The 22,718-nt window shown below is 38.9% G+C and overlaps 1 protein-coding gene across 1 annotated transcript in view; it reads right to left on the reverse strand.

Moving 5' to 3' along the window:
* The window catches only part of Snx27 (sorting nexin 27), a 300,277-nt gene that overhangs the window by 110,230 nt on the left and 167,329 nt on the right, over nucleotides 1–22,718 (reverse strand). The window contains exon 7 of the mRNA XM_090381146.1: nucleotides 1,519–1,597. Coding sequence (XP_090237272.1) covers nucleotides 1,519–1,597 — 79 coding nt within the window. The remainder of the gene's footprint in view (nucleotides 1–1,518; nucleotides 1,598–22,718) is intronic.

The raw sequence follows: 22,718 nt of genomic DNA on the forward strand, positions 1-22,718 counted from the left end.
ATCGCGAAGGGGTATACTTGGTCAGCAATGATAGAAAGGTAGATGTTTCCATCAAGCCACTGATTAACAGTGATCGGAGGATCCAGGGCAAGCCACGAAAACATTCCCCAAATCATAATACCATTGCCTCCCAATCTGAAAAGCACTAACAGTGCATCTAGGTGCCATGGCCTCGTGTTGCTTTCTCTAAATGTGGATATGCCCATCAGCATGATACAGTTGGAAACAGGATTCCTCAAACTAAGCAACAGATTTCCACATGTTGGTGGTCCAGTGTTGGTGCTGATGTGCTCATGCAAGGTGAAATTCCATGTCTCACAGTGGGCATGCATACCCATGACTGCCAACCTACACAAGCTAACATCGTGCACTTTGGCATAGCCCATGTGGATATTGGTCTTGATATTTCTATGTAGTATTGGTTAGTTAGTTGGGCCACTGCTGCATTGCTGCTATGTTATGATTCAAGACACATGACGCTCACCACTATGGGTATCAACAATATATGGCTGTCCCAGGTGTGACCTTTGGTGGATTGTTTGACCACTGTTGAGCCAGTCATAGTAGACTCGTGATACCAGAGAATACGTGTTCTTAACCATTTTGGCCAATGTCAAGATACTGACACCCATACGTTTTGTTCCCACAATACTTGCACATTGAAAGTTGGAAAGATCACAACGACAACCCATTCTTCCTTGCAGACATTCAAAAACTGATCGTCACGGATGCAAACTACAATCTTACATCAGCCATTTCCTACTTTGAGCTTTCATCAGTGTCACAGCCTAGTCCTTTCCTACAATTGGGGGGGGGGGGTACAATTTAAAGCCAACTCAGTGTAGATGTTATAATATCTTTTATATATTTGTGAAAGTTCAAGAGAAAAATAGTAATATTTTCATTTTTTTAGAACCCTTGAAAAGAAATGTTCTGCTTCATTAGAACAACGCAATCTCACAGTGTGATGATTACAACTACTGGTTATAGCTCTGAAATACTGCCTTACCCTCCATGTTTCCAGATTTAGCAACCCCAGACTTTTTTTTTTTTTCCAGATTAATGAAAATTGTTTGAAAGGAATGACACCTGAAAACAATGATGTCATTAGTGCTTTTGAACTCTGCTTGAACACTCAAATTGCAACCTGGATGTCCAACCTCACACAAACAGATACAAGGGATATCATTCCAAGATCACTGCAAGAAACATACACATTAGAGAAGATTATGCTGGATAATAAGTATTAATTTCTGTTATAACAAACTGTTGATAAAGTTCTGTTCTTTTTAAATAATAATTGCACCTTTTTATAATTTAATTTTTCTTTTGTTTCTATATTAATGTTTGTATCATATAACATCAGAATTAAGGAAAATTTTTTAAAAAATGGAAGATTAAGGACAGATCATGATTCAAATATTGGTAAAATTTGTTACTCTTAAAGTATACTCAAATTGTAAAAAAAAAAATAAATAAATAAAAAATAAATAAAAAAAAAAATTAAAAATAACCTACCAAATCCATATTCTACAATTTCAAAGAGTGCAAAATATCTTGATACTTCTTTTGACATGACAATCTTCTCTATAACTGCCTGTAATAGCAATAGGAATACTGTAATCTTTAAGGAAAACTAGCTTTACAAATGAATCGAGCTAATTTCATTCAAAATAACCCTAACTCAAAGAAAACATATATAACAAAGTAACTGGATGCAAAACAAAATAATTTTGATATCGTTTGATACTGTTGCACAGCTTTTGATGGCTTTTTATACTGTTGTTTTAGCAATCAGCTGTTCTTCCCTGCCCGGTGGCAAACATGTCAGGGTGAAAACCATTAAATGTGATACCGTAGTTTCACGGCATGTGGTCCATATGAATTACTTGATTGACAGGAGAGGGAAATGACCCGAAAAACTTTGAAAAGGAAATGATTCTTGGGTACCAGCTAAAGTGTGGCAGTATAACAAAAACTGCAAATATTGTGGAATGTTTGAAGTGCTATAGTTGAGGCATTCCAAGAGTTTGGATGGATGGAGCAGTTGCCAAGCCAATGGTGGGCACCCATGCTTCATTGCTGGTTGTCATGAACCTGGGCTGTCCAGTATTGTGCAAGATGATGGACAGAAAATGGTGGAATGGCAGACAATGGACTCTGACCCAAATATATAATCAGCAGTGTTTCCAGGACCCTGATCCAATAACCCTCTTCCACATGGGCCTTCAGAGTAGGTGCTCGGTCAAGGCACCCATGCTTATGGCCATCTGTCACCAATAGTGCCTAAAATTTTCATCTAAACAGCATCATTGGACCACTGATGATTGCATAAAAGTTGTTTCTTCCTGGTCAAACAGATACAGGCAGGTGGTAAGTGTCTTGGCATGGGGAATGTTTTCCTGGAAATATCCTGAGACCTCATACCCCCCCCCCCCCAGAATACTAAATACTACCTATCCATTGTGGCTGATCAGGTACATCCCTTCATGGTGACTGTCTTTCTTGGATGGCACAAGTGTGTTACAGCAAGATAATGCATCCTACCACATTACTGAGATTGTTTGAAAGTAGTTCACTGATAACTTGGATGTTGAATTTGTCACATATGAATCTCACAGAACATCTCTGGGATTATGTGAATCAACAGATCCACCATTTGGATTCTCCACTGTGGACTATCGTGCACTTTTGGGATGCAATCTCCTAGTGACATGAAACTACATACCTCTGCAATTGTTTAGTGGCCTTACAGAGTCCATGCCTCACCATGTAGTGGCAATATGAGTGACAAAAGGAGGACATACCCACTATTAGATAGGTGGTCTTATTTTTAAACTGAAAAAGGATGAATGCAGGACAGATGTGTCGAAATTTGCTTTCGACCAGAGAAGCAACTGTCAGAACAAATAACATCCATGTGGTGTTGTGAGAGTGAATAGCTTGAATAAATTTAAAGAGGGATTAGACAAATTATTAGAAGGGATGGACAAGTAATGTGGATATATATTTTTTTTTTTGGTTTTTTTTTCATGCTGTATAAGAAAGCTAGCTTCATTGCATAATGATACAGTGGATTTCGGTTATTTGGGCCAACGGTTAATCGGGGTAGTCGTTTATTTGGGGCAAATCTTAAAAAACAGAAACCAATCGAGAAAATAGCTAGGGTTTACTTCACTTAATTGGGACAGCATGGCGTTTAATCGGGGCAGGAAACCGCAGCACTGGAGATTACCCTACGATCGTCTCAGACGGTACCATGTGGTTCAGTCGAAATTCTGGAGGTCACAACCACATAAAACAAAAACAATTAGCAGTCACCTGTTTATTGGGCTTTTCTGTTAGTGAAATCTATCATAAATGGACAGTAAACTCGATCTTACTGAATTTGCGGTAATACCGACAGCTGGAATTCTGTGGGTTATTAGGATGAAATGTGTTTACACTTCCATAAAATCTTCAATTATATAAAAAAATTAATTTTCAGATCTACTCTTCATTCCTATTTTTAAAGCTTTGTAATACGTTACTCCGTTCTCACTTGCGCGTATCGTGTTACTTGCAATTTGTGTGTGCCGTGTTCTTTGTTATTGATTGCTCATCTTTTTACTGTTTTCAATTTTAACCCCCACCCACAAATGTCAGTGAACAGAAATGTCAACTAGTTCATATGTACATATTACAGTACATATTAATTATTCCGATTATCACGTATATTCTTCCAATTTTCACGTATCATTTAATTTTTTAATTGGTAAGGTAATAAAGGGTAAATTTGTGCTTAATATATCTTTACTTTTATAGCCTGTGGATAATATTCCTCCTATTTTCTCTTATTAGAATTGCTGTTTAATAGAATTAAAATTCAATTCACAAACGTGATCACAATGACCGGCACTTACTACACATTGTATAGTGAACAGTACTTTACTATGGTGAGTTTGTCGTAACATGATTTGATTGTACAGTGAACTAATTGTAAAGGGGGGGGGGGGGGGTGTACATTGTATTTTTAACTATTTACGTGAAACTTCGGATAATTGGGGCAGCCGCTTAATCGGGCCGAAATGCACTGGTCCCGATGTGTCCCAAATAACCGGAATGGACTGTATTACTAATACATATATACTAAAAAGACAAATATGCAAAAGCAGTAACATTCATGTAGCTTGTTCTCAAACTGAAAAATTAGTGATCAGCTTTCCAAAAATCTACTGTGGTACTCAAGGGTGATGTGGGTGAAAAGTCCCACTCTCTGAGGATTATTTTACTGAAAAAGCTACATATCCAATCAAAAAGGGTCACAAAGGTTAGTGTTTCTTTTCATTAATCCCTTTGATTACTATGCTTTATGTTTGGTTTAATCAATATGTATTGCAGGAAGAGTTTTAAAGGAAATTTTTATTTTTAGAGTTTTAATCGGAAAAAACAGCAAAAGTTAAATAAACAATTGTTCAATCAAATCGATGGTAAGTTAGCTCACATAACTCAATCTTCTTCTATTGTAATAGCAATTTTCCATTGAAATGTCAGGATACTGTCAAAAAAAAAAAAAATTCTTTGGTCGCTTGCTGAGCTAATCACATTTTTTATAGTATTAATATTAGTAATGGCAAATGACGCAAGGAAGCCAGCTTGTGCAGCATCAGCCAAATTAAAATAAAAGAACACTACCCAGCTCATCTGTTTATTTCCTTTCACAATTTGTATAATGCTTTCTTCAATTTATTCAACCTATCTACGTCTACAACACCAGGTGATGTTATTGTTATTTGGTTTTTAGGAGCATTAGCAACTAAGGCCATATTTCTCCGGAGATATGCGGTGGTCATTCCCTGACCTTTCCACATCCTCCGTATTTGGTGGTCATGGGCTCGAACCCTGGTCTAATCAAGAAGCATGTGCTACGCACTGCTGCCCCTGCCCACCTGGCTACGGAGGCACCGCAACACCAGGTGAAAGCTTGTTCCAACAATCAATTATTCTCTGGTTGAAAGTAAATTCCCACAAATCTATCCTGCAACCATTTTTTTTTCTATTTAAGCTTATGTCCTCCTGTGTATGTTGTCCAAGAGGAGAGAGTATGAATGCCTTCAGCACTTAGTTCACTCAATACATTCAAAGCCTTACATATTTCAATGAGGTCTACTTGCAGATGCCTAGTTTCTAAGTGGTGCAATTTGAACTGATACCCTTTTGTGTCCTTGACTAATCTTGTTGCTCTTCTCTACACCCATTCCATAAGATCCACATCTTTCTTAAAATGAGGCTTCCAGATCTGTATGCAATACTCAAGATGCAACCTAACAATTGCCTTAGACTCAGTGTTGTTTGTCAAACAGCACTGGTGGTAGTCACCCACAACTCCATGTTTGTTTCTCTGTGAAGTGCGGGATTGTGTTGTTATTCTGGCTGTTTAGCCATGGAGCCCTACTAGGGGTCTCCAAGTTGCCTATCACCACCTCGTGAAGGCAGGCCAGGCAGTAAGGAAGGAAACTGGCTAGCCCCGCCACAGAGTCACTTAAGCTTTCCATGGTGGGACTAATGGAAAAAAAATTATTTGAAAATTTGGAAAGGAGCCCACAAGGGGTAGTCAACGGTACGAGAGGGTAAAGGGACAAATGTAGCAAAGGTAACCATCCAAAGTAGTGACTATTAGCCAGATGAAAGAATAAAAAGGGGAGTATGGGGTAGAGAGGCCAAAGTGGAAAACACAGGAGCAGAGTGTCCTATGATCATGCCAAATGACATCCTGTGCCTTGCCAGGACACTAGCAAAACACTGGCAAGCCAGCAAGGACTCTATGCCAGGAAGGAACATCCCCATCAAGGCAGGTACATCACTTCAGTAATATAGGGGGGGGGGGAGAGTCATGAAGGTGATCAAGTCAAAAATGTTGAGTTTTCATGCAATTACAACCAAGAGGACTGAGGTATAAATCAATTAAATATGGAGGTCTCTCAGTTGGTGAGATTTGTCAGATCTCGTAGAATCACTCAATACCTGGAAAGGGCCTCCTGATCAAATCTGGAGAAAGCATTGTAACAATCCTGGTCAAGGATGAATTGAAGTTCAGCTCCATGTGGGAAAACACGAATGTTGGTAATAAGAATGAATCTAAGATCACCATAGTTTGGGCAGTGATAAATGATGAGCCCAGTCCTCGAGAATACAGTTGCACAACAGATATTGAGTGATAGCAAGGCTAGCAAGCTGGGATTTCAACAAGCCATGTCCAGTTATTAGGAATGTTACATATAATCCAGGAGAGAACCAGGGAGGAGGCTTGGGATGGATGATGGCAACTTGAAGCAGGAAAAGTTGGGTGACAGCACCTTTGGAGGTTTTGTCCCATATAGATTGCCACTGCCGAAGGAGATGTTCATTAAGTCCCTTGCTTTCTGTTTAAGGTCATTAGTGAAGTCTATGGTAAAATCAAGTAGGAATGGCCTTCCTCCATCTGTAGAGCAACCCACAGCAAACAAGCTCCAGATCCAGCGGAAGGGTGCCAACTAGAACCTGGAGGGTTGGGGTGCTAACAGTGCAACATGACCTTCAGATGGGGCAAAGCATGATACATTGGAGTTTAAATGTATTTCTGGTGAGAGTGACCCTGGGGCACCAATCCTCATCACCATAAGTAATGACGGGAAGAAAAACCTTTGTACAAAATAGCTAGAGTTCTTCCATGGAGGCCCTAGTTGGAGCATGAGATTCTCTCAACAAGGGAATTTACAGTGTATCTGCAGATTCTGGTGTTAAGGTTTTTTTTTTTTTTTTTTTTATGAAAACCCCAAACACTAGAGGTATTAGAACCTATAGTACTTAGTACCATGGTTGGGTTGGAGGTTGAGAAGATGAAAGAAGATATTTGTTGGCATTAGAACTTTTATAGACTGTAATTTTCAGGAAATACATACAAAGGAAGGTTGTTTCAGAAAACAGCAGTTGAATGAATAAATGAGGAAGATGAAATGTTGGTTCTGTGAGTTTGAAGCTGGACAGTAAGTGGATGTTGGATGGTGGTGGCATGTGTTCGGACTGTTTTGAAGAGAGAGCAGGAATTATAGAAGCCAATTCAGAAGAAAAGTACCTATGGAAGTATCTGTAGAAAAGGCATGCAGCAGAAATAGTACGTCTATCAGACAGTGAGTGGAGAGACTCTGTTAGAGAGAGTCATTAATTAACCTAACTGCCCTCTTCTGAATGGAATTTAGAAGCCTGAGAGAAGTTATAGGAGCACCGCCCCAGATGTGGGAACAATATTCCATTGTAGGTCGGATTTGGGATTTGTACAGAGTGAACAGTTGTTTGAAAGAAATGTAACGCTGAGAACGAAAGAGAAAACCAAGTTTTCTAGATGCAGAGGAAACAATATTTGTAATGTGCGTGTGCCAAGAGAGATTAGAAATCAGGTTAATCCCCAAAAGAAATATATATCATTTTGCCTAGAAATCGGAGTGTCACCAAAGATAAGCATAAGAGCAGAAGAAGTTGGTCCTTGAGGTTGTCACAGACATTCTCTCAGATATGCCAGACAACCTGTACTTGCTACCTGGGAGTCTAAAATGCTGATGGAACTGATATTGGATTGACACTCAAGTAAAGTAGACACAAATTTCAGCTAAGTCCAGACGGTCTGTGACAGCCAAATCCTCTGCTTGCACCTTCACAATGGTGGGACCGTTAGTAATTCTGGGTATAACCTCCATGCACAAGTACATGGTGGGTGACCACCCAGGTATGAACCAACGTAAGCAGGGGTCGAGGTGTGGCACCAACACCAAATGGAGGAATGCAGCCCCTCTATGTTACCAGGCAGTAATAGGTGGTAGATGACTCTCATCAACCAGTGAAAAACCAGAGGCTTGAAGTGGTGGAACCCATGTTTAATCTCTAGAGCTAAGTTCCGGTCAACCCTTCCCTATCTCTTCCATCATGCAGTATGATTGATGACTTTTGAGGATATGATGAATGTCGTGGCGAGATCCAATATTCCTTACATTTTGAGGGTACAGCTCTAAAACAGTGTTCGCAGGCCGGCCGCTAGTTAGTACACCGGACCGAACCTATTGGTAATTCTCTAGGAGGCTTCCAGATCAGCTAGTGTATAATCTTGTTACCTCTACTCCTCCAGATAGTGACTGGAGGGAGTCTGAGTAGTGTGTATGCGGGGGGGCATCGTCGAGGCCAGGTTATGTCAAGGATCTGGGTATATTCTTACCATATGTACACCATATCCAAAAATTTCATTACTTCATACAGCATGTCCACCCACACTTTTTCTTACTATTGAATACACCATGAATTGTCAAACTAATAGAGCAAGCTTATCTGCAAAAAGATCTAAAACTCCCAAACACTTCCTAATTCATTTCACAAATATACGTGGTCTCAATTCTAATCTCAACGATGTCCATTTTCACTTGCAATCTGCCAAACCCCATGTACTTTTTCTGACAGAATCTCAGTTATAGGTTGATTCAACTACTGCTCATCTGAGTTGCCCAAATTATTCGCTGTATGATTCCTTTCGCCCCAAAGGTGGTACTTGTGCATATGTCCATTCTGATATTCCCTGTCAGGGAGACTTGGTAATTTGGAGTCTCCTCTCTTCGATGTTCTCTGGCTTAAAATCTCTCTACCTCATTGTGTCAAATTCATCTGTTGTCACTACCATTCTCCCAACTCCACTAATCACTTGGAGCTCTTTGACTTCCTCTCTTTGCAGCTAGGCTTTCTCCAGTCCAACTTTCCTAACGGTGAGGTAATTTTCCTTGGTGATTTTAATGTTCACAACTCCAGCTGGTTTCCGTTTTCTAGTCACACCGACCCAGCTGGTCGAGATGCTGAAGCTTTTGCAATTACTAATGACCGTGCACAGATTGTTCATTTACCTACAAGAATACCAGACAATCCTAATCATATCGTCAACAACGCTTGATCTGTTTCTCACAAATAACCCTTCTAAGTACACGGTTGAAGTGAGAGGTCCTTAAGGCACTTCAGATCACAACTTGGTGATTGTATCTTCTCCAATGGAGCCTTCATATCATGGCGATTCCCAACCTCATGTTGTTTGGCATTACAAGAATGCCAAATGGGATAACCTGAGAGAGATTTCTTTTATTCTTTTCCTTGGTCGGATTACAGTTTCAAAACTTCTGATGTCAACGTTTGCTCAGATCGTGTCAGTGAAATTATTCTTGCAGTAATGGAATCCTTTATCCCAACCTTGACTTTAAAATCTCATCCTTTATCTAAACCTTAGTTTTCCAATAAATGTGCTAAGGCTGTTCAAGAGAAGAACTTTGCATATCGTAATTTGCTTGTTTCTAATTCTTCAGTTTCATTTTCTGCCTACACCAAAGCTCGCAACAATTGTAAAGCAGTTATTAATCAGTCCAAACTAGAGTTTGAACAGGCTAAGAGTAGAAAACTTGCTTCTTGTCCTAAAGGTAGCTGAGCATTCTAGTCTCTTGCCAAAGCTATTGGCCGCAACTTTTGCCAATCTCTGCTCCCACCTCTGTCCAAACCAGATGGTTCTGTTGTCACTTCAGCCAAGGATAAAGCTGACCTGCTAGCATCTCATTTTTCTTCCAGCTCATGTATTAATGATCTTGGTAAAACACATCCCACCATGCTCCATTCAATGCCTCCTGTTGTCTTCTGTCAAAAGGATTTTGACGAATCTTGATGCTAAGAAAGCTCCAGGTCCCGATGGTATTTCTCTACTTGCTCTCAAAACCTGTGCTCGTGAATTTACTCCTATTCTTTGCTGCCTTTTTCCACTTTCTTATTCCAAAGGTGGTTTTCCTTCTGCTTGGAAATTTGCTCATATCCAGCCAGTTCCTAAAAGGGGTGACAAATCCCTCCCATCCAATTATTGTCCTTGCAATTACTTCTACACTTTCTAAAGTAATGGAGAGATCCATTAACCGCCAACTCTTAAACTACCTAGAAACCTTCCGTCTGATAAACGATCGCCAGTATGGATTCCATCAGTGTCGATTCACTGGTGATGTTACCCATTTATGGACTAATTCAATGAAAAGGGCCGGTGAAACACAAGTAGTTGCTCGACACCTGAAAGGCTTTCGATCATGTTTGTCATGAAGGTCTTCTAAACAAGCGTCTTATGGTTTACCAACGGTTTTTTGTAATTGGTTATCCAGTTTTCTCTCTGATCGCTCACTGAGGGTGAGGGTAGATGGCTCTCTGTCTTCTAACTTCTCCACTAATGCCGGTGTCCCCCAAGGTTCAGTTCTTTCCCACACTCTTTTCCTCTTGTATATTAATGACCTTCTTCCATTGACTGGAAATCCATATAAAATGATATTTTATATGGATCCCATGCATTTTTCTTCTCTGCCACGAGTCTCATTAGTTCATTTGACAACCATTTAGGCCTGAACCTTAAACAATATTTCTTAACAGATATGAAACTTTTAGTAGTTTCCATGATTAATTCCTTGAATGCTTCCCACTTAGAATTTGCTATTGGTAACATCATCAGTTGATCCCAATGTACAGAATTTAAAAACTGTCTGAGACCACTGTAGTCACCTTTACCCCTGATGGTAATTATATCTTTAAGTAAATCCCACATCAGTACACTGTGATCACTGCCACCTAGTGGTTTCTTTATTCTTAATATACGAATGATCACTGGTGATTACGAGATCAAAAGTATTACCCTCTCTGGTTGCCTCTCAAACCTGCTGCTGCTGCAGAAAACAACCATCCAATAAATCCACAAAAGTCTTACTAGTGTGCAAATGACTAACCCACAAGTTCCCGTCAATATCTGGGAAGTTTAAAATCCCCCATTATAAGACATTCTGATTTACTAGCCCACTATTTCTCTGTATAATTGTTCACTGTACTCATTCGCGTCATTAGGCCTATAACACACCCCTACTCTTATTTTTGCTTTCGAAGTGCTTACGTCACACCAAACTGACTCAACAGTGCACTATATCTTCAAACAGGCCTATGGGGCTGGGAAATTCCATACTGCAATAATTAAAGACAAACACCAGCCAAGGAATAAAAAATTTTTACTATAAAAATAATAAAATAATGTGATACACTATCGGAAGACTAAAATATTACAATAAATTATGATAAAATAAACTACTATAAAACGTTAAAAATATAGTTAAAAATATACCGAAGCAATAAAATTATCTAAAATAAACTGGATTAAAAGCAATAAGACCTGAAGCTTTCGGAGATTGCTGTCTCCTTCTTCAACAGTACTGTTGATTCATAGTATTGACGTAGTTTATTTTATCGTAATTTATTGTAATATTTTAGTCTTCCGATAGTGTATCACATTATTTTATTATTTTTATAGTAAATAAACTGGATTAAAAGCGATAAGACCTGAAGCTTTCGGAGACTGCTGTCTCCTTCTTCAACAGTACTGTTGAAGGAGGAGACAGTACTGTTGAAGAAGGAGACAGCAGTCTCCGAAAGCTTCAGGTCTTATTGCTTTTAATCCAGTTTATTTTAGATAATTTTATTGCTTCGGTATATTTTTAACTATATTTTTAACGTTTTATCGTAGTTTATTTTATCGTAATTTATTGTAATATTTTAGTCTTCTGATAGTTTATCACATTATTTTATTATTTTTATAGTAAAAATTTTTTATTCCTTGGCTGGTGTTGTCTTTAATTATTGCAGTATCAACAGTGCACTGTTCATCTATATCAACTGGATGTACTTCTTTTGATTTTATGTTTTTCTTAATTAACAGCATAACACCTCCTCCTTCCTATCCTTTCTGTACACATTGTACTCCCCAAATTCCAATTTTGCATTCCTAATATCTGTGTGACATCACGTCCCTGCTATCCCAACAATATCCGCCTTTGATGTCTTGACCAACAGTTCAAATTCATCAAATTTATTCACTATACTTCTAGCATTGGTATACATGCACCTATTCTTATTCTTAGATACCCACCTGTTTCACAATGACTGACATCGGTCAGTCATTGTGAAACAGGTGGGTATCTAAGAATAAGAATAAGAAAAAGAATAAGAATATAATAAAAGAATAAGAATAAGAAACAGGTGGGTACCCCCAGCTCTCCTCGCTCTAGGCTACTGCTTATTCTAATAGAAGTAGTGCAAGAATCACTTTCACCTCTGCCTGCAGCTACTTTTACTCTTTTAGTCTGTGAATCCCTTCCCCCAAGCTAGCATTTTCCGGCCCACCTAACACTGTCTTGATAGCATCAGCAAATATTCTTGCACCCTTTCTATTTAAATGTATCCCGTGGATGGTATAGGCAAAGTCCTCATGCAGGTGGACATAGAAGGAAGTAAGGCGAATGAGCCAGGAGCTGTGCAAATTTGAGCAAAGATGCCAGTTGGAGCGCACAGAGAGTTGCCTTTTGTATCAGTAATTTTTGGGTTTCTAATAATAATGGTAGCTCATGATGCTTCAGTGGAGCATTCCACAATTCAGTAGCTTCTGGAACAGCACTGAACTTTATTTCAGTGGGTACAAGGCTGTTGGATTAGCAAAAAAAAAAAAAAAAAAAAAAAAATGGGATAATCACTTCTTTGTTCTGCTTGCAAAATTCCTGTACAGCTCAAAAAACTTGATGTCAGGCTGTACACTTACCCTTACATTTCTTTTCTTTTTTTTTTAATCCACCAACTTGAGTGCAATACTACCTACGTGTAATATCATTCTAGGTTATTGCTGCCCATATGCAATATCATTGCATTTATCAAAATTAAACTTCAGGTTGCTATTTCTCAGTACATCTACCTAAGTTTTCTAGATCTGGCTGCATTAGCATGCCTTGATTCATATCATTAAGCACCCTGTCAACCTTTGTATCATTTTGCAAACTTAGAAAATAAGCTTGACATGCCTTCAATAATATCATAAATAAATACTGATAACAGTGAAGGCCAGCATTCAATTCTGAAGAATTCCATTAATAACATTAGTCCAAGAAAAGCAGTTCTCACCCTCTCTAAAAGAGAGTCCTGTGTGAATAGTGGAATTGGGAGAACAGTCGAAGGAACAAATGAATTTTATAAAGGACAGAGATTTTAATACAGAGAAAGTTTCTAAAAAGGAACATCAAAGCAGGCACATATACAAAGCGCCACCTTAAAAGTAAAAGGATTCAGAGTGAATATTCAAGAAAACTGAAATTAGTAGTAAGAAGTAAACGGGGATTGGCATATGTAGGTGGAAATGGAAATCACTGAGATTAGAACCAAGACCATGCATATTAGTGATATGAATGAGGAAGTTTTTGGGAGGTTTAGATCTTTTAACAGATGAATTCACTCTATCAGTTTGACTATTCATGGTGCATTTGGCAGATACTCTAATGTGAAAATGGAGGAGATGGAAAACATACTCGTATGAACTCACTATAATTACACTTGAGGAGTTCTTTAGGGAGAGGAAGAGGGATGTTCATCAAAATCTAACACAGAAGTAAATGAATTTGGATAACTGAGAGGAAAGTAGAATGGAAATTGTTTAAGCTTAACATGATGGAGTCACTGGTTTAAATAGTAACGCATCTAGACAAAAGGAGTCAGGGGAGGTACCCATAGACTGGAGATGTGCAAATGTAACCCCAATTCACAAAGGAGGATCAAAGGCTGACACAAGTAATTATAGACCTGTTAGTTTAACTTCTGTTCCAGGTAAATTAATGGAGGCACTAGTTAAAGAAGCACTGCAGGATCATCTAGACAAGAATTCAGTTATAGCTCAGACGCAGCATGGTTTTGTTAAGGGCAGGTCTTGCCTGACCAATTTGATTGGATACTATGATGTAGTCACAAAAGAACTGGATGCAGGGAATAACTTTGATATTATATATTTGGATCTTAGAAAGGCTTTTGATACTGTTGCACATGGAAGACTGCTGCACAAATTGGAGCAGTGTGGCATTTGAGGCAAATTGCTGCTATGGATAAGGGGATGGTTGAGTGGCAGAAGACAGAGAGTGGTAATCAATGGACACTGCTCAACGTGGACTAATGTTATTAGTGGAGTTCCTCAAGGTTCAGTGTTGGGTCCGTTGTTGTTTTCGGTGTTTATGAATGATATTGATGATGGGATATCAAGTTTAATGTCCAAGTTTGCAGATGATACAAAGGTTGGCAGGGTCATTAAGGACACTACTGACGCTATGCTGCTGCAACAGGATCTGGAAAGGTTGAACAGATGGGCTGAGAGGTGGCAAATGAAGTTTAACATTGACAAATGTAAAGTACTACATATGGGATACAGTAACCCCAGAGCAACGTATCAACTCTGCGGTACTACACTGACAGTGGTGGAGAATGAAAAGGACCTGGGGGTAATTGTGCAGCAGATATGAAGTTCTCTGAGCAGTGCAGACGAGCTGCAAGAGTAGCTCACGGTGTCTTGTCAATGATATACAGGAATTTTTCTAGCAGGGATAAGGAGGTGATTATTCCCTTGTATAAGGCAATGGTTAGGCCACATCTTGAGTACTGTATACAGGTCTGGAGGCCTCATTTCAAGAAGGATGTAGAACTGCTGGAACGGGTACAGAGAAGGGCAACAAGATTAGTGAATGGAACAAAGGGTTGCTCTTACGAAGAAAGGCTTAAGTTTTGCAAATTACAGAGTCTGGAGACTAGGCACCGGCGAGGTGATCTGATAGAGGTGTATAAGGCTTTGAATGGTTTGAGCATGCTCAATGCCAATGGGATTCTTCATCTTGCTCAGAATAATCACCTCAGAGGGCATAAATTCAAATTGAGGAAGGACGGATGTCGGATAGATGAGCGGAAATTTGCCTTTGGCCAGCGGGTGGTTGGTTGGTGGAACCGACTTCCATCACTTGTTGTTGAAGTTGATAGCCTGAACAAATTTAAAGCTCAACTGGACAGGTATTTCGAACGAACAGAGGGGTGAAATGGCAGTGGGTTTTTTTTTTTTTTTTGGCTGATGCTGAATAAGCTTGCTTTCTTGCATCATATGCCTCTACTAATGCTAATGCTAAAAGTAGACTGCAGTCACAGCTTAGATTTTTCAATGGGCAATCTTGTCTGATCAATTTGATTGGATACCATGAAGTAGTAACAAAGGAACTAGATGCAAAAAATAATTTTGATATCATGTACTTGAATTTCAGGAAAGCTTTTGATACCATTGCACATTATTATTATTATTAGTAGTAGTAGTAGGGTATGATACAAGCCTAAAAAGCAGCAGCCAAAAGAAAAAAACTGTCTCAAATCACCTTTACAATCCAGTCTGATAATTTGTCTAGTTCTTCCTGAGATCTTTATTTAAACTATCATTTCCACAACAGATAGAAGAGTGTTCCAATTATCAACCAACTGCTGGCTGAAGGTAAACCTCCACACATCTATCCTTCCTCAAATTAAATGCGTCCTCCTCGTGCGTGCATGCGTGTGTAGTCTGAGCTAAAGGAAATATGCCATCAGCATTGATCATTACATAATCTTGCAGATGCCTAGTCTCCAGAGGCTGCAATTAAAAGAACTGAAGCCTTTCTTAGTAAGATCACACTTTTGTTCCCTTCACTAATATTGTTGCCCCTCTCAGTAGCTGTTCCAGTAGATCTACGTCCCTCCTAAATGAGGCCTCCAGACCTGTATGCGGTACTCAAGATGCACTATAACCATTGTTTGGAAAATAGTGTATAGTGTTTACTATCAAGTGGCACCGGTCATTATGATTAGTAGTAGTAGGGTATGATACAAGCCCACTCTGTGTCAAAGTACAAACTCTGTAAAGGCCAGAGATAGTGTGAATTTTAGTGTAGTCTGCGTAATATAGCGTTGGGTTGTATTGATATGTTGTTCCTCTGGCCATTTAGCCGCAGGTGCCCGGGAACTAAAGCTCCCTGTTCCATCCTTCACCACGAGGAGGGTGAAGGATGGAACAGGGGGCATTACCCTGACATTACCAAAGCTTGCTAGACAGGGTCCCCTAATAAGAAGGTTTTTATTTTATTGGAAATGACTACATAGAAACACATGAGGAGAGATGGGGAGGAACAAAAAGAAGAAAGGAAGGTAGATTAGAGGAAGGCTTCCATCCTGGGAAACTGCTCTTAACAGTTCTGCTCCCACCCCCTGTGGAGTCCATCCTCCATTGGGGGGGGCTCCTTTCCTGAACAAAGTTTTGTTAGAGTCCAGTAGGCAAAAAAATGGAGACGGGAGGGGGGTGAAACCAGTATTAAGGGGAGGGGGGTCAGAGCCCAATGTGGGGAAGGATTGCCTTCTACAACGCGATCATCAAATTCTTATCCCTGCTAGCAAAGTCCCTGTATATCATTGGGTTGTCCGGACAACCCACTAGCCTCTGTGTTGTACCCCACAGTTGGTACCTTAATCTCGGATTACTACTACTTATACAGTAAGTCCCCGACATACACAAGAGATACATTCCAAGACTTCTTACATAGCTCGGAAATGACTAATAAAATATTGCTAATACATCCCTGATATGCCAAAATTACAAAACCACATAATATCCTCAGAGGAAGAAAAATAGTTGTTTATTTTTCAATTAATTAGTTACAAATTTATATATATACAGGATGATTCACCACCAGTGCAACAAACTTGCAGGAGGTGTAGGGGGCACAAAGACGAATCGGAATCACATAGCATTGCAGGGTCCGAAATGCCTTCGTCATGCAGTAGAGGACGTTGAATGGGAGGTCGCGTGAACAGCGATCCCGCTGGAAGTCAGCATTTGCGAACCGGTTCCCGAGGCAATAGGATGGACGAGTATTCAAACGTTGAACTGGCTGACATGCACCTCACGTATGGAGCTGCGGACTGTAATGAGCTCGCTGCTCTGCACTTGTACCAGGAACGTTTCCCGCACAGGCGTGCTCCTCATCATACGATTTTCGCATGTGTGTACAGAAGGTTACGTGAGACTGGTTGTTTCATGAGAGGTACCATGAATTGAGAGCGAACGACGAGGATGCCAGACAATGAGGAGAATGTCCTATGTCTTGCAGAAGGCAATCCGAGTACGAGTACTCGAGCGATAGGCCAACGATTGGGTATTTCCCAATCCACTGTATGGAGGATACTGTCAACAAACCAAATGAGTTCATACCATCTGCAACACGTCCAATCATTGAAGCCTGCGGATTATCCACTCCGGAGGACTTTTGCTACTTGGTTTCTTCAATAGAAACGGTTCAACAGAAAAGTTATATATTTTGAATTAGCTAAATTAAAAACTTTATCTGGGGACAGCAGTGAAGTGGCAGAGTGTAACAAACAAAAGAAAACATAAAAGGAAGAAAAAATGCATGTTATTGTACTGTAAAAACTGATATGTATTTCGTAAACCTGGTTATTATAGTTGACTTCATTGGTGCCAATCCCTTTACCACTTCTCGTATTTCATCTTTGTCCTTTATTATTGTGTTTACTGTTGACACTGACAAATCTAAATTCCACACGATACTTGACGTTTGACCATTTTCCTTATTATTCTAATTTTCTGATCCAAATCAATCGCTTTCCTTTTCTTGGTAGATTTACTAGTACCGCTGTCACTTATTCTCTTAGTCGGCACCATGATAACGGTCAAAATGAAATTTTCTGTAAAGAACTTCACAGGATTAAAGCAGAAACACACTATTATCATCTCAAGAAAGCTCACATTTTATTAAAGCACATTTCTGGAGGTCATGACCATAAAACAATAAAAACAATTTGCACTTTCCGGTTTATTGGGCTTTTCTGTTAGTGCAATTCATTATAAACAGGGTTGGTTGGTTGGTTTTGATTTTATTGGCGCACTAGCTACTAAGGCTATAATGCGCCAAGACCATATAAACAGGGAGTAAACACGATCTTATTGCATTTGCGATAATACCGATAGCTGGAATTCTGTGTGTTTTTACATTATTATCGTGAAATGTGTCTCCTCTTCACTGAAATCTTCAGTCATATAAAAAAAATTTTCAGAATCTTCTCTACATTCCTATTTTTAAGCTTCATAAACTCGCTACTGACTTGTGCATACCATGTTCATTGTTATTGATAGGGTTTTTTTAAACTCTTTTAAATTTTACAATTTAAAAAAAAAATGAGTGAAAAAAAATTACGTAAGTCTGAAGTTACGTAACTCGGGGACTTACAGTATGTAGTACCTTGAATTTGTCAATGTTAAACTTCGCCTACCATTTCTCAGCCCTTCTGTCTAATTTTTTTAGATCATGTTTCAGTAGCTTACCCTCATTACTGTCAGTAACTACCCTTTAATCGTTATAAAATACTTACGTATTTTATAACGATTAAAATTACCTGATTATTTATTGTGTTTGGTAATGTTTTGGTTCCAAATGAGTGTTCAATCTTGGGTGGTCGGCACCTAACCCTACTTTTCCCATAGGGCCTGTTGTTTATATTGCACGATTTTGCATTGCACGAGGATTTTTAGGAACGCAACTATCGTGCTATACGAGGACAGACTGTATTTGTTTATTCTACTCATCACAGTAAATAGGCCTATAGCACATCTGTACTCTCAATTTTGTTTTCATAGTACTTATGTCACACCAAACTGCCTCAACATAAAGGATGCCTATACAATTTAGAGCAATGTAGCATTAAGGGCAAGTTGCTACTCTGGATAAGAGGATGACTGAGCGAGAGAAGACAGTGTGGTTATTAGTGGATTGCTCTTCTTGGACTAATGTTATTAGTGGAGTCCTCCAGGGTTCAGTGCTAAGCCCATTGTTGTTTTCTATATTTATTAATGATATTGATAAAAATATATCAAGATATATTTTTATCAATATCATTAATAATACCAGATTAATATAACTGTGTGGTACTACACTCAGGGTAGCAGAAAATGAAACAGACCTGGGAGTAATTGTGCAGTCAGATATTGACTGCCAAGACAGCATATGGGGTTTTGTCAAATACAGAAACTTTGCTAGCAGGGTAAGGAGTTAATTATTTAATTGTACAAGACAATGGTTTAGCTGCATCTTGAGTACTGCATACAGGCCTGGAGGCTTCATTTTAGAAGGATATACATCTGCTGGAATAGATGCAGAGAAGTGCAAATAGATTAGTGAAGGGAACAAAAGGGTGGTCTTACTAAGATAAGCTTCAGTTATGCGAATTGCAGCTTCTGAAGACTAGGCACATGCAAGGTGATCTGACTGAGGTGTTTAGGGTGTTGAATGGATTGAGTAAGGTCAAAGCTGATGGCATTAAGTCAAATTCAGGACAGATAGTTGCAGGACAGATGATGTGCAGCAGTTTGTCTTCAGCGAGCAGGTGGTTGATTGTAGAAACAAACATCCATCTGTTGTTGTGGAGGTGAGTAGTCTGATAAATTTAAGGAAGACAAATTACTGAATGGATGCAAAAGTGACGTGGGGAGTGGTTTTTTTTTTTTTTTTTTTTGCCGATGCTTTATAAGCTTGCTTTCTTTCATCATTTGCCTGGTATAAATCACCAGGCATTATTTGCCTGGTATAAATCACCAGGCAAATAATGTAAGAAAGTAATCTCACCCATCCTTTTTGCACAATATATTTCACTTTCTGGATAGCAATTTTCCAATCCCCCCCCCATTTAATTCCTTCAAGAGCATCCTCCATTCTTCAAGCTCTCATAAATGCCCATTATAACACTGAGTTCACACAAATTCCCCTTGGCTTATATATCATGTCCATTCCAGACAGGTCAGCAAACAAGTGGAACATTTGGTAAGGCTGTGATTTGTATGTAGGAAAACTGGCCCCTTTAGTTCTCCCCAAGCCACAGCACTCCAGCTATTTTGAGCCCTTTGCCTTGCTGCACTAATCTGAGACATGATTTCTGCTTAAATTTAATTTTAGAATACTACACTAAACTAATAGATACTTAAATGCAATAACACCACTATTCACAGGTTAGGCAGAACAATATATATATACTGCTAGGAAGCTTATGTTTACATCTATTTTAAGATTATTTAATAATCTTAAAATAGTAAAATTATGTATTAATTAAATTATATTAGCTAATAACAAATAAATATATGCCAAACTACATGTTTAGAACTTTCAAGCTGCCTATTTACCACAATTAAACCACTGCAATTCTACCTACTACCTTGTGCTACACTACAAGTTACACTTTATAATATTCAAGAAAATCATTTATAAAAGTTACATCAGCAGGAGCATAAGATGGTTGAAGGACCCCTCTGGAAAACCATAATGATTTCATACATGATGCTACACACAAGCTCAGCTATAAAGAAGCATATATGGCAAAAGATACACAGTACGGATCCCATGCTGAAATTAGTACTGACTATGACAATACTAACAATCGTTTGTTAAGGGGAAGCCTTGTCTGACCAATTTGATTCTACTATGATGTGGTCACAAAGGAACTGGATGCAAAAGAAAATTTTGATATCATATACTGCAAACCCCAATTTAACAGCCTAATAGGGGAGAAGGAGTGTCCATTAATGCCGAAAGTAAATTAAATCGAATGTAACCTGGGGAGGGGAACATTAATACAATATACAGTACTGTACAATATAAAATTATTAAATTATAATAAATAATATGTAATATTCTTTTGTTGTTGATATAAAATGTTGCAATTTGGCCTTTGATTTATGGATATCAGAAACTGTTTTTTTACGCCGTAAATTTCACAAACACATGCTACCGAGATGCCTTTTTCTAATTTCTCAATTAGCTCTAATTCCTGTGCCAGATTTAAGTTCACAAGCTTTCTTTTAACTGCTCTATCACTTGATGCCATTTTAAATGGTAAGCATTATAGAATTATTTAATAAATAAAGTGACAATTCAGAAATCACAGAAACACTCTGTATACAACCTGACCGCCCAATAGCTTGAGGCAGACTGAGACTGAAACAAAGCGAGTCGGTAGACCTGCAGTTTAGTGTCCCGAGTCATGTTCAGCTCACAAGTCACTGCCTGCTCTTATCTGTTATCTGTAATCTGGGAAAACAGCTATTTGAACACGTTTTCAGAAAGAATAAAAAACAATTTCCTGAATTTAATTATAAAAATAAAAGTAGGTAATTATCAAAAGAATAATGGAAATAGGTAATTATTATTAATTTTTAATTAATAATAACACTTTTGTATAACATAAAAAAATAATATAGTCGAGATTAATATGTACATTACTGTATTATTATTTGTCCAGTCCGTTAAATCCAAAATATCGGGGTCCATTAAATCGAGGGTTTAGTGCACTTGAATTTCAGGAAATGTTTTTGATGCTGTTGCACATTGAAGACTACTATGGAATTAAGGGCAAGCTGCTGCTATGGATAAAGGGATGGTTGAGTGGGAGAAGACAAAGTGGTAATCGATGGACTAATGTTATTAGTGGAGTTCCCCAGGGTTTGATGTTGGGCCCAATGTTGTTTTCTGTATTTATCAATGATATTGATGAAGGCATGTCACTATTTTGGCAGTAACCCCAGAGTAATGTACCAACCCAACTGTGTGGGTACACTCAGGGTAGATGAGAATGAAAAAAACCTGGGGTAATTGTGCAGTCAGATATGGAGTTTTCTGAGCAATGCAGACAGGCTGCAAGAGTAGCTCATGGGTTCTTGGCTTGACATTTAAGCTTGTCAATGATATACAGGAATTTTGCTAGCAGGGATAAGGAGCTGATTATTCCTTTGTATAATGCAATGGTCAGGCCACACCTTGAGTACTGCATGCAGGTCTGGAGGCTGTACATTACTAAGGAGGCTGTACATTTGGTTTTTAGGAGCATTAGCAACTAAGGCCATATTGCTCCGGGGATATGCTGTGGTCATTCCCCGACCTTTCCACATCCTCCGTATTTGGTGGTCACGGGCTCGAACCCCGGTATAATCAAGAAGTGTGTGCTACGCACTGCTGTTCCTGCCCACCCGGCTACGGAGGTGCCAGGTCTGGAGGCTTCATTTTAGGAAGGATGTAGAGCTGCTGAAACAAATACAGAGAATGGCAATGAGACTGGTGAGTGGAACAAATGATTTCTCTTACAAAGGTTTAAGTTCTGCAAATTGCAGGCACCTGTAATTGAGGTGTATAAGGTCTTGAATGGTTTGAGCAAGCTCAATGTGGATGGGATCCTTCCTTCGATTACTTAACTGAGAGGACATGCATTCAAACTGAAGAAAGACAGCTGTAGAATAGATGTGTGGAAATTTGCCTTTATCCAGTGAGTGGTTGATTGCTGAAATTCAAGGCAGAATTGAACAAACGTTTGGGGGTGAATGGATGGGTGAAATGGGAAAGTTTTTTTTTTTTTTTTTTTTTTTTTGGGCTGATGCTGTATAAGCTTGCTTTCTTGCATAATATGCCTCTACTAATGCTAATGCTGGGCATCATAAAGAGGTTCAATCTTCCTTACATTTTGAGGGTATGGCTCAAATTGTATTTTCAGGTGGGCCACCAGTTAGTCCACCAGAGACCTGTATAATCTTGTTGCCTCTCCTCTTCCAGACAGAAACAGGAAGCAGTTCAAGTACAGGTAGTTTTCAACTTTACGAGTTAATTTGTTCCTAGCACACACTCATAAAGCGAAAACTCGTAAAGCAGGAATTTATTTCTAATAGACAATGTTAAAAATAGGGGTTACGTTCGCAACAATGAAATTGGTTAGCTAATTAGTTTGTTTAAACAATGATTGATTTATCC

The sequence above is a fragment of the Mastigoproctus giganteus genome, chromosome 9 (assembly GCF_048544385.1).
Source record: "Mastigoproctus giganteus isolate SK-2022 chromosome 9, ASM4854438v1, whole genome shotgun sequence".
In the NCBI taxonomy this organism is placed as follows: Eukaryota; Metazoa; Arthropoda; class Arachnida; order Uropygi; family Thelyphonidae; genus Mastigoproctus; species Mastigoproctus giganteus.